Below are 13,091 nucleotides of genomic sequence, written 5' to 3' on the forward strand. Positions count from 1 at the left end.
GTGAAGGTGAAAGTGAAGTCACTCAGTCGTGTCCAACTCTTTGTGACCCCGTGGACCGTAACCTACTAGGCTTCTCCATCCATGGGATTCTCCAGGCAAGAATACTTGAGTGGATTGCCATTTCCTTCTCCAGGGGATCTTCCCAACCCAGGGATCGAACCCAGGTCTCCCGCATTGGAGGCAGACGCTTTAACCTCTGAGCCACCAGGGAAGCCCGTTGGGTATAAATAATTCAAAAATATCTCTGGATATATGGCAGTTCCTCAAAAAATTATCTATATAGAATTATTATCATATGACCCAGCAATTCCACCTCTGAATATATATATAATATTATATATTATCATTATATTATATAATGTAATATGTATATTACAATGTAATATAAAGTAATGTATGTAAGTATATAGTGCATATAATAATTATTATGCATAAAATATACAATAAGCCCCCAAATATATAATATATTATTATACATCATATTATGTTAAACAAAATTATTATTATATATAATAATATAAAAATATATACTGATATATAGTTTATATTGTATATATTATATTTTATATATTATTGTATATAATATATACATAATATTATATATGTATATATAAATTTGTGTATATGGATATGTATATATGCTGCTACTACTAAGTCACTTCAGTCGTGTCCGACTCTGTGCGACCCCATAGACGGCAGCCCACCAGGCTCCCCCATCCCTGGGATTCTCCAGGCAAGAACACTGGAGTGGGTTGCCATTTCCTTCTCCAATGCATGAAAGTGAAAAGTAAAAGTGAAGTCGCTCAGTCGTGCCGACTCTTAGTGACCCCATGGACTGCAGCCCACCAGGCTCCTCCATCCTTGGGATTTTCCAGACAAGAGGACTGGAGTGGGGTGCCATTGCCTTCTCCATGTATATATATGTATGTATACATATATATGTATATATAAATTTAGCCTTCAGTTCAGTTCAGTCACTCAGTCGTGTCCGATTCTTTGCGACCCCATGAATTGCACCACGCCAGGCCTCCCTGTCCATCACCAACTCCGGATTTCACTCAAACTCACGTCCATCAAGTTGGTGATGCCATCCAGCCGTCTCATCCTCTGTCGTCCCCTTCTCCTCCTGCCCCCAATCCCTCCCAGCATCAGAGTCTTTTCCAATGAGTCAACTCTTCGCATGTGGTGGCCAAAGTACTGGAGTTTCAGTTTTAGCATCATTCTTTCCAAAGAAATCCCAGGGCTGATCTCCTTCAGAATTGACTGGTTGGATCTCCTTGCAGTCCAAGGGACTCTCAAGAGTCTTCTCCAACACCACAATTCAAAAGCATCAATTCTTCGGCACTCAGCCTTCTTCACAGTCCAACTCTCACATCCATACATGACCACTGGAAAAGCCATAGCCTTGACTAGATGGACCTTTGTTGTCAAAGTAATGTCTCTGCTTTTGAATATGCTGTCTAGGTTGGTCATAACTTTTCTTCCAAGGAGTAAGCGTGTTTTAATTTCATGGCTGCAATCACCAACTTGAAAGAAATGAAATTCTTGTTGCAGGAAGGAGGACCCCTTCTAGTCTCAAAAGTGACTCAGAAATGAACTGTCCACAGAGGCGCACTTGCTGACAAAACAAGAGGCTTTACTGGGATGGGATGCCCAGGCAGAAAGCAGGAGGGTAAGGGAACCCAGGAAGCCTGCTCTGCCGTGTGGCTCTCAGTCTCAGGTTTATGGCGAGGGGATAAGTTTCCAGGTTGTCTCTGGCCAATCATTCTGACTCAGGGTCCTTCCATCCTGGTGGCACACACATTGCTCAGCCAAGACAGAGTCCAACAAGGAGGGTTCTGGGAGGTTGGTGGGACATGTGGCATCTCCTTTTGACCTTTCCCAAATTTTTTCAGTTGGTGGTGGCTTGTTAATTTTGTGTTTCTTACCAAAATCTCCTGTTGTAGAATAGCTCATGCAAATGGTTACTATGGTGCCTGACCAGGGTAGATGGTTTCAGTCCGTGTTTCCCCTAACATTATGACCCCTGCTACAACGTGGAGGAATCTTGAATCCTCACTTTATGCTAAGTGAAATAAGTCAGACACAAAAGACAAATACTGTTTGATTCCACTTGTATGAGGCACTAGAGTAGTCAAATCCATAAAGAAAGAAAACGAGAGAGAGAACTGTGGAGAGGAACAGAGAAGAGAACTGATAGTTGAGGAACCCTGGGAAAACCAGGAACTTGGCACCACCAGGTGGGCTGCAAATAGGGAATTTTGGTGAAAGCCTGTATAAGGAGCAGTTGAGATTTTTAATCTCTATATTTCCAATCCCAGAGGTGAAAGATTTGTTGAAGAGACTGAACCTGAGAGACTCCTCTGGTTCCAGCTGGATGGCCAAGGGCTTTCAGAATCTGCGGTGGGGATTAACTGAAAGTCTGCTTATTAAAAAACAGGATCACTAATTCCCTTCCTCCTCCCAGTCCTACTCCCCAAATGATAGCATCAATGCGTTTATTCTAGGCCGGAGATTGCAGAATTTTTCTATGGAGAAACTAAATGACCTGAGGAATGCAGGGGATAGTGATCCACAGATACAGACGTTTGGAAGTTCCCAGATGAAAAAGCTGCTCAGCATTGGGTTTCTCACAAGGAAGTTCACCAGTCAGCAAGCCCTACCCAAGAACACAGAGTTTCCAATGGCCTTTATCCTACCGAGTTAATTGGTGAATGCTCTCAACACAAGAATCCCAAACCAAAAGAAACAGCAGTAGAAAGGACTTTGAGGGAAAAATAGACTCTTCTTGGAGAAGAAGAATACTTCAGTTCAGTTACATTCACTCGCTCAGTCGTGTCAGACTCTTTGCAACGCCATGAATCGCAGCACACCAGGCCTCCCTGTCCATCACCAACTCCCAGAGTCCACCCAAACCCATGTCCATTGAGTCGGGGATGCCATCCAGCCATCTCATCCTCTGTCGTCCCCTTCTCCTCCTGCCCCCAATCCCTCCCAGCATCAGAGTCTTTTCCAATGAGTCAACTCTTCCAATGAGTCAACTCTTCCCATGAGGTGGCCAAAGTACTGGAGTTTCAGCTTTAGCATCATTCTTTCCAAAGAAATCCCAGGGCTGATCTCCTTGCAGTCCAAGGGACTCTCAAGAGTCTTCTCCAACACCACAGTTCAAAAGCATCAATTCTTCGGCACTCAGCTTTCTTCACAGTGCAACTCTCACATCCATACATGACCACTGGAAAAACCATAGCCTTGACTAGATGGACCTTAGTCGGCGAAGTAATGTCCCTGCTTTTCAATATGCTATCTAGGTTGGTCATAACTTTTCTTCCAAGGAGTAAGTGTCTTTTAATTTCATGGCTGCAATCACCATCTGCAGTGATTTTGGAGCCCCCCAAAAATAAAGTCTGACACTGTTTCCACAGTTTCTCCATCTATTTCCCATGAAGTGATGGAACCAGATGCCATGATCTTCATTTTCTGAATGTTGAGCTTTAAGCCAACATTTTCACTCTCCTCTTTCACTTTAATCAAGAAGCTTTTTAGTTCCTCTTCGCTTTCTGCCATAAGGGTGGTGTCATCTGCATATCTGAGGTTATTGATATTTCTCCCAGCAATCTTGATTCCAGCTTGTGCTTCTTCCAGCCCAGCGTTTCTTATGATGTACTCTGCATATAAATTAAATAAGCAGGGTGACAATATACAGCCTTGACGTACTCCTTTTTCTATTTGGAACCAGTCTGTTGTTCCATGTCCAGTTCTAACTGTTGCTTCCTGACCTGCATACAGGTTTCTCAAGAGGCAGGTCAGGTGGTCTGGTATTCCCATCTGTTGAAGAATTTTCCACAGTTTATTGTGATCCACACAGTCAAAGGCTTTGGCATAGTCAATAAAGCAGAAATAGATGTTTTTCTGGAACTCTCTTGCTTTTTCCATGATCCAGCAGATGTTGGCAATTTGATCTCTGGTTCCTCTGCCTTTTCTAAAACCAGCTTGAACATCTGGAAGTTCACAATTCATGTATTGCTGAAGCCTGGCTTGGAGAATTTTGAGCATTACTTTACTAGCGTGTGAGATGAGTGCAATTGTGCAGTAGTTTAAGCATTCTTTGGCATTGCCTTTCTTTGGGATTGGAATGAAAACTGACCTTTTCCAGTCCTGTGGCCACTGCTGAGTTTTCCAAATTTACTGGCATATTGAGTGCAGCACTTTCACAGCATCATCTTTCGAGATTTGAAATAGCTCAACTGGAATTCCATCACCTCCACTAGCTTTGTTCATAGTCATGCTTCCTAAGGCCCACTTGACTTCACATTGCAGGATGTCTGGCTCTAGGTGAGTGATCACACCATTGTGTGATCTGGGTCGTGAAGATCTTTTTTGTACAGTTCTTCTGTGTATTCTTGCCACCTCTTCTTAATATCTTCTGCTTCTGTTAGGTCCATACCATTTCTGTCCTTTATCGAGCCCATCTTTGCATGAAATGTTCCCTTGGTATCTCTAATTTTCTTGAAGAGATCTCTAGTCTTTCCCATTTTGTTCTTTTCCTCTATTTTTTTGGATTGATCTCTGAGGAAGGCTTTCTTATCTCTTCTTGCTATTCTTTGGAACTCTGCATTCAGATGCTTATATCTTTCCTTTTCTCCTTTGTTTTTCACTTCTCTTCTTTTCACAGCTATTTGTAAGGCCTCCTCAGACAGCCATTTTGCTTTTTTGCATTTCTTTTCCATGGGGATGGTCTTGATCCCTGTCTCCTGTACAATGTCACAAACCTCCGTCCGTAGTTCATCAGGCACTCTATCTATCAGATCTAGTCCCTTAAATCTATTTCTCACTTCCACTGTATAATCATAAGGGATTTGATTTAGGTCATACCTGAATGGTCTAGCGGTTTTCCCATACTTTCTTCAATTTAAGTCTGAATTTGGCAATAAGGAGTTCATGATCTGAGCCACAGTCAGCTCCTGGTCTTGTTTTTGTTGACTGTATAGAGCTTCTCCATCTTTGGCTGCAAAGATATAATCAATATATCTTTGAATGCAATAATATAATCAATCTGATTTCAGTGTTGACCATCTGGTGATGTCCATGTGTAGAGTCTTCTCTTGTGTTGTTGGAAGACGGTGTTTGCTATGACCAGTGCATTTTCATGGCAAAACTCTATTAGTCTTTGCCCTGCTTCATTCTGCATTCCAAGGCCAAATTTGCCTGTTACTCCAGGTGTTTCTTGACTTCCTACTTCTGCATTCCAGTCCCCTATAATGAAAAGGACATCTTTTATGGGTGTTAGTTCTAAAAGGTCTTGTAGGTCTTCATAGAACCGTTCACCTTCAGCTTCTTCAGAGTTACTGGTTGGGGCATAAACTTGGATTACTGTGATACTGAATGGTTTGCCTTGGAAACTAACAGAGATCATTCTGTCATTTTTGAGATTGCATCTAAGTACTGCATTTCGGACTCTTTTGTTGACCATGATGGCTACTCCATTTCTTCTAAGGGATTCCTGCCCGCAGTAGTAGATATACTGGTCATCTGAGTTAAATTCACCCATTCCAGTCCATTTTAGTTCACTGATTCCTAGAATGTTGACATTCAGTCTTGCCATCTCCTATTTGACCACTTCCAATTTGCCTTGATTCATGGGCTTCCCTGGTGGCTCAGAGGTTAAAAAGTGTCTGCCTCCAATGCGGGAGATCTGGGTTTGATCCCTGGGTTGGGAAGATCCCCTATAGAAGGAAATGGTAATCCACCCCAGTATTCTTGCCTGGAGAATCCCATGGAAGGAGAAGCCTAGTAGGTTACAGTCCACGGAGTCCTGAAGAGTCGGACATGACTGAGGGACTTCACGTTCACCTTATGGACCTGACATTCCAGGTTCCTATGCAATATTGCTCTTTACAGCATCGGACCTTACTTGTATCACCAGTCACATCCACAACTGGGTATTGTTTTTCCTTTGGCTCCATCCCTTCATTCTTTCTGGAGTTATTTCGCCACTGATCTCCAGTAGCATGTTGGGTACCTACTGACCTGGGGAATTCCTCTTTCAGTATCCTATCATTTTACCTTTTGGGGTTCTCAAGGCAAGAATACTGAAATGGTTTGCCATTCCCTTCTCCAGTGGACCACATTCTGTCAGACCTCTCCACCATGACTTGCCCATCTTGGGTGGCCCCACAGGCATGGCTTAGTTTCATTGAGTTAGACAAGGCTGTGGTACTAATGTGATTAGATTGACTAGTTTTCTGCGATTATAGTTTCAGTGTGTCTGCCCTCTGATGTCCTCTTGCAATATCTACTGTCTTACTTGGGTTTCTCTTACCTTAGACGTGGGATATCTCTTTCATCCTTTAATTCACCACAGCCTTGTGTGTAGTAAGGCTCAACTATATATGTTATACCAACCTCTTTATCTTTATTATGTCACACATCATATCGATAAATTGTAATCACAGCTCTCAGATCTAAGAATTTCCTCAGGGACTTTGTCTTAATTGAAGACCAGTGGAATCCTCCAGGGATTTATCCTCATTGTTTGGAATATGAGAGTAACTAGTTTATCTGGACAAGAATCCCTTGGGAGTTCTTGTCTTCCTCCTCTAGTCATCCTGGGGCTGGGAGTGAAGTATTTAATGGAAGTAAAATGGTAAAGAAGGAAGGGGGCACCCGGATTTGAACCGGGGACCTCTTGATCTGCAGTCAAATGCTCTACCCCTGAGCTATACCCCCAGGGCCCATTGGAGATGTCTTCCTTGTCTACTTATGGTGACTCAACACAAACAATTTCCACCCACTGCAGAATTCCTGCAAGCTTTGTATTCTAAAGCTCCACTCCCTTTGTATCTGGAATCTGCTTTGGCTTTTTTCTTGGCCACCAATAAAAGGGGTGGGGGCGCTTGAAAACTGACACACTGGAAACAAGCTGAAAAGGAAATTGATATAGCATTAGCAGAGAAAGCTTCCACAAACACCATATTACTGTGTCATGATCCTCAGCTCCAGATATCACCCTGCTCATCCCCTGCCTCGTGATGAGTTGAGGGTGGGAAGGAGGAAGAAGACATCAATTTTTTTGGATGGGAGGATCCAGAAAAATCAGGAACTTCTCAGGACAACCAACAATCCCTGTGGCCACGTTGCCTGCTCTGTTCTTGATGGAAACAGTAGGTAGCTTCTGATCTGGGTCCTCCTGATGCCTGGAGAAGAGTTTCTGAGGGCTTAAGTAGTGTGCTTCCTCCTTATATAGGGGAGACCAGAGGCTTCTCCTTTCAAGTCTGGCACTCTATTTACATGGACTTTAAGGGCACAGCCTGAGACACCCTTTCCCCTCCCACCTCCTCCACAGGGTAGAGAAGCTGAGGGTGGAGAAACTAGCTTTCCCCCTCCCCCAGTCTCAGTGATGAAACAGCACACTGAGGCACTTACACAGAAGTTTTAATATCAAATAACACTGAGAGTTCTTATACACTTCTGTCTTAGAAATTCAGGTGGAGGAGCATGAGGAGAAGAGCTGCTGTTAAAAGAGAGGGAACCGGGTGATCTCTCCAAAGACAGATGGGCAGTGGCGAAGGGCTGGGGTGTTCCGGCGATAGCCAAACCGACCATTGAACCCCTGGGTTGCTTTCAGATTGGTATTATAGTGGTCATGCCCGGTCACTTGCTGGAGAGAATGCCCTTGGGGGACAGAGAGAAAGGCCTGAGCCTGTATTCAGCCCTTTCTTGTTTTCCCTACTCCCACTGGGCTGGTGTAGGAGGCTCACTCAGTTATAGCCACTGTGCTCCCACGTCCCTTCTGAACCCTGAGTCCTGAAGAGCCAAGGGTGGATGAGGTGGAGGAGACAGATGGCATCCTGGAAACCAGTCCTCATACTAGGGTAGCATGCAGAGGTAGCATGAATGATATGTGCTGGGAGAAGGGCCAGAAAGTTCTGGGCATGGCTGAACTTGCCTTGCACCCTGGAGAACTGAGAAGATTTGACCCTTGTATCTGACCCATCTGGAGAAAACAGATGAGCTCAATTTGGCCAATGGTGCGAGGGATCATTTGACTAGGTGGGGTAGGAGGAGGGCTTACCCTGCCAGAAAAACAGCTCTAGGAAAACAGCTGTCAATGCTCCCTTTTCCTACTGCTGCTAAATTGGGCCTGCAGAGTGAGCAGGACACAGTCTGCTCTGGGAGCAATGAGAACACAGGCTTTCCTTGGAAACAGTGTAATTTCAATCTCAGCTCAGCCCTTCTTGGTGATGGTGGTGGTGTAGTTGCTAAGTCATGTCTGACTCTTGCGACCCCATAGACTAGCGCCTGCCAGGCTCCTCTGTCCATGGGATTTCCCAGGCAAAAATACTGGAGTGGGTTGCCATTTCCTCCTCCAGAGGATCTTCCCAAAGCAGGGACTGAACCCACGCCTCCTGTACTGGCAGGCAGATTCTTTACCACTGAGCCACCAGGGAACTCCAACCCTTCCTAACAAATCATTTTAACTCTCTAAAACTCAATTTCCCTGGCTGTAACTGAGGATATTCTGAGGGTAAAAAGCACCTGACATACAGTGGGTGCTCAATAACTAACTATCAGGGAGCACTGTAACACCATCTGCTCATGCATGAGAAGAAAACGGGAGGATGCAGTCAGTCGCTGGGTCTCCTTCCCTTCCGGGTCTCTTTAGGACCCAGTTTCTCTCACTGTGGAAGGTACACCACTCTTCCCAGGTGAGATCATGATGAGATTGCAAAGGGAGGTGGCACTTGCCTGCCCCTGCCCAGTTTCTCCTGTTGAGGTATCTCTGTCCTTGCCCGAAGATGTGGAAATAATCCACTATCCAGCCATCCCTTCCTGTACCGCCGTGATCCTGAGAGTGAGAGAGAAAATGCAGAAGACTGTCAGCCATGATGCCGAAAAAAGCACAGTCCAACCCCTGCCTCCTGTCTTGCTGGGGGAGGGAGACGTCAGAGCCCAGGGGTAAAAGGGCCAGACAGATTAAATATACTTGGTGAACTATTGCCTTTCAGGTGCATTGTAGTTTGGTAGTTACAGGCTCAGTGTCCAATGCCAGAGAAAGTGTTAGTCGCTCAGTCCTATCCAACTCTTTGGGACCCCATAGTCTGTAGCCTGCCAGACTCCTCTATCCATGAAATTCTCCAAGCAAGAATACTGGAGAGGGGAAGCCATTCCCTTCTCCAGGGGTCTTCCCAACCCAGGGATTGAACCCAGGTCTCCCACATCACAGGCAGATTCTTTACTGTCTGAACTATCAGGGAAGACTGGTTCTAATTCCAGCTCTGCTCCTAACAAGACCTTAGGTCAAAGACACAGCTTTTTTGGAGCTCATTTTCCTCGACAGTACTTTGAGGTTGAAGTGAGACATAAACTGGCCTCAAATAAAGGGTCTGGCAAATTTCAGTAAACACGATCTTCACTTAAATGAAAATAATACCTACCACAAACGGTGGCTGTGACGATTAAAGAAAACTTACAAAATGGAACATAGTTTCAAAAGTATGTACATCATATTATTTTTCGAACTTTTGAGTTCTGGAGTTTTCACCCAGATTCTGTTTCCTTGTGTTATAAATATTACATGAGTAGCCAGCGAACACACCCAAATATGGCACACAACGATGTGGGTCCTTGTGCCTGCACTGAACGAACGCACATGCGCACGCGCTATCACCTGGGACCACTGAAACTCCAAGATATGTTCACAGAATAACTCGCATTCAGTCCTCCTCTCCCCGTATCACTGATATGTATTAATAGTCACAAATACAGGAAGCAAAAATGTTGAAAAAAATTGGAGCCGTCAGCCTGTAATAGCCTCAGAATCTTTGATCCCCTAAGAGGTGTGTGCAACTAAGTAGAAGCGAGGGCTGGGTAAGTTGAGAGGTTTCCTTCCAGTCTGTTCAAAGAAGGTCTCATTACGTCACCGGACCGAGGGCACCTCGCCTAGTGGGCCTCGGAGGGTCGGGCTTTGAGAATTTGCGGCAAGAGATCACCCCAACGGGTGAATCCGTGACGCCAAAAAGGACAACGAACCCGATTTCTTTGGCAGAGGCTCCCAGAGATCTGAAATGAGATCATTCTCAAATTCAGGCATGGAAGGTGAGCTCAGAAAGTTCGCGCTCAACACCTGTCTCCTGCCTCCAGCAATTCTGGAGTTTCATCCAGAAAGCTGAGAGGGTGCAAATCGGGCAGCCTCCGTGGTGGTGAGGGCGCTGGCATGAGACTCCCGGATCTGGGAAGTCAGCCCGCCACCTGGTCCAAGCTCTGTGGGCGCAGATAGCCGGGTCCTACGCGGGGCTCGGGTACCTGATCAGTCTTCCGCAGGATGGGCGGAACCACGCGGCTCCGGAAGTACCGGCGGGAGTGGTAGTCCTGCTGCGCATTGTAGGGCGGAATCGCCGACCAGAGCTTGGGCCTCAGGTGCTCGTAGGAGCGGGCCATGGTGCTCACCGCCACCCCATCCAGAATGAACCCCTTCTCCCGCCGCAGAGGACACGCGCAAAGGTGCGCCATCCAGACCACCGCAGCCTCCGAGGGCTTTTCTGGCAGAAGCGGAGTGTCCTAGGTGGAGGCTCCCCGGCACATTGTGACGTGGAATTAAACATCACGTCGGCGTCACAGTAGGGGACACAAACCCTATTGTCCCCATCCTACGGGGTAGCCTCACAGGGATGTGGGGGTAGTTGCTTGCATGGTCCCGAGGTGAGGGATGTCTAGGAGGGAACTATGCAAGAGGAATCAGAGATTGAAGAGAAGCGGGATGACTGAATGCGGCTGTGAGCGCAGTCGGTCCCAACTCCCCGTGGTGCTTTTAAGAACAAGGTTCTCTGCTCCCACGTTGTTATGTACATTTCCCAAACCCAGTTCCTTTGAAAAGCCTGAACCCTGAACGGATCAGTTCAGACAGCATCTACTTCCAACTCGCATTTTACAGAACAGTAAGTTGACACCACCCTTATGGTAGAAAGTGAACAGGAACTAAAAAGCCTCTTGATGAAAGTGAAAGAGGAGAGTGAAAAAGTTGGCTGAAAGCTCAACATTCAGAAAATGAAGATCATGGCATCTGGTCCCATCACTTCATGGGAAATAGATGCGGAAACAGTGGAAACAGTGTCAGACTTTATTTTGGGGGGGCTCCAAAATCGCTGCAGATGGTGATTGCAGCCATGAAATAAAAAGACGCTTACTCCTTGGAGAAAAGTTATGACCAACGTAGATAGCATATTCAAAAGCAGAGACATTACTCTGCCTACAAAGGTCCGTCTAGTCAAGGCTATGGTTTTTCCAGTAGTCATATGAGAGTTGGACTGTAAAGAAGGCTGAGCACAGAATTGATGCTTTTGAATTGTGTTGTAGAAGACTGAGAGTCCCTTGGACTGCAAGGAGATCCAACCAGTCCATCCTAAAGATCAGTCCTGGTGTTCATTGGAGGGACTGATGTTGAAGCTGAAACTCCAGTACTTTGGCCACCTCATGCGAAGAGTTGACTCTTTGGAAAAGACCCTGATGCTGGGAGGGACTGGGGGCGGGAGAAGGGGATGACAGAAGATAATGAGATGGCTGGATCATCGATGGACATGAGTTTGGGTAAACTCCAGGAGTTGGTGATGGACACAGAGACCTGGCATGCTGCGATTCATGGGGTCGCAGAGTCGGACATGACTGAGCAACTGAAGTTGAAGCTCGGCAATGTTGGCATATTTCCTAATTCATTTAGTGGCAGATCGAGAACCAGAAGTTACCTCCTGACTTTCAGTATATCCACTTAAATCACTTCTCCCCTCCCTACCCAATTCACCAGCTAATATACCTCCTCCTGATAAATTTAAAAATCCATCAAAACAGTTAAGTTGATACATATTACCATACTTTTTCCCTTTGGTTAATTTTGTGTATATTATGAGGGCTCCCCCTGGTGGTGCAGCGGTTAAAGCGTCTGGCTGCAACGTGGGAGACCTGGGTTCGGTCCCTGGGTCAGGAAGATCCCCTGGAGAAGGAAATGGCAACCCACTCCAGTATTCTTGCCTGGAGAATCCCATGGACGGAGAAGCTTGGCGGGCTAATATAATAGGATACAGCAAACCATGAAGTCATTTTCTCCAATTATTGTTAAAGTGATTACTTCCCCAACTTCCCTTTATATAGATGCTTTACAAATGGCCTTATACAAGTTCCTCTGCTCCTCATACAAACTGGTGTTATTTCACAAATGAGGCAACAAATTCAGGAATTCTTTTATGTTAGTTTATTTTGGTGGTTGTTTCATTGCTAAGTCATGTCTGACTGCTGTAACCCCCATGGGCTGTATCTTGCCAAGCTCCTCTGTCCATGGGATTCTCCAGGCAAGAGTACTGGAGTGGGTTGACATTTCCTTCTCCAGGGGATCTTCCCAACCCAGGGTAGAACCTGGGTCTCCTGCATTGCAGGCAGATTTTTACCCAGTGAGCTGAGGGAAGCCTGTTTATTATACAAAAGCACATTATTAATTAGAAAAAGGTTGCATTATGCCTGCTTCCCTGGTAGCTGAGTTGGTAAAGAATCAGCCTTCAGTGAAGGAAACCAGGGTTCAATCCCTGGGTCAGGAAAATCCCTTGGAGAAGGAAATGGCAACCCACTCTAGTATTCTTGCCTGGAGAATCCCATGGACAGAGCCTGGCAGGATACAGTCCATGGGGTCACAAGATCTAGACCCAGGTCACTGCTGCTGCTAAGTTACTTCAGTCATGTCCAACTCTGTGTGACCCCACAGACGGTAGCCCACCAGGCTCCCCCGTCCATGGGATTTTCCAGGCAAGAGTACTAGAGTGGGTTGCCATTGCCTTCTCCATTGAACGTCACCTAAATCAACTCTCATGGCTTGGGAGAGGAAAAAGGGCATTAGCCTGCTGTGTTAACATTCTATCATCTTTTATTCTCAAGCTAGGGTTTGGAAGATGTATGCTGTCGAAATAGTTTTGATAGGAAAAATTAAAAAAGACTTGATATTAACAACTTAGTCATCTTTCATGAGAACAATTACCATGTGTTAGGTTTTATAAATATAAATGCATTCATGCACCAACTTACCCAAAGAAAACCTGTAACTGCAAAGTGCA

At 45.5% G+C, this 13,091-nt stretch overlaps 1 protein-coding gene and 1 non-coding gene across 2 annotated transcripts; both read right to left on the reverse strand.

Moving 5' to 3' along the window:
- Positions 1-6,654: 6,654 nt before the first annotated feature.
- Positions 6,655-6,726, reverse strand: TRNAC-GCA (transfer RNA cysteine (anticodon GCA)). Its single transcript has one exon. It is a non-coding gene; the product is annotated as a tRNA-Cys (tRNA).
- A 687-nt stretch (positions 6,727-7,413) lies between these two features.
- SPMAP1 (sperm microtubule associated protein 1) lies at positions 7,414-10,509 on the reverse strand. Its single transcript, XM_069543307.1, has 2 exons — positions 10,303-10,509; positions 7,414-8,845 (listed from the first exon to the last, which is right to left on the reverse strand). Exons 1-2 carry the CDS (start codon positions 10,507-10,509, stop codon positions 8,594-8,596), a joined length of 459 nt encoding a protein of 152 aa, XP_069399408.1. The 3' UTR covers positions 7,414-8,593.
- Positions 10,510-13,091: the final 2,582 nt, after the last annotated feature.

The sequence above is a fragment of the Ovis canadensis genome, chromosome 11, assembly GCF_042477335.2.
Source record: "Ovis canadensis isolate MfBH-ARS-UI-01 breed Bighorn chromosome 11, ARS-UI_OviCan_v2, whole genome shotgun sequence".
Taxonomy (NCBI): domain Eukaryota; kingdom Metazoa; phylum Chordata; class Mammalia; order Artiodactyla; family Bovidae; genus Ovis; species Ovis canadensis.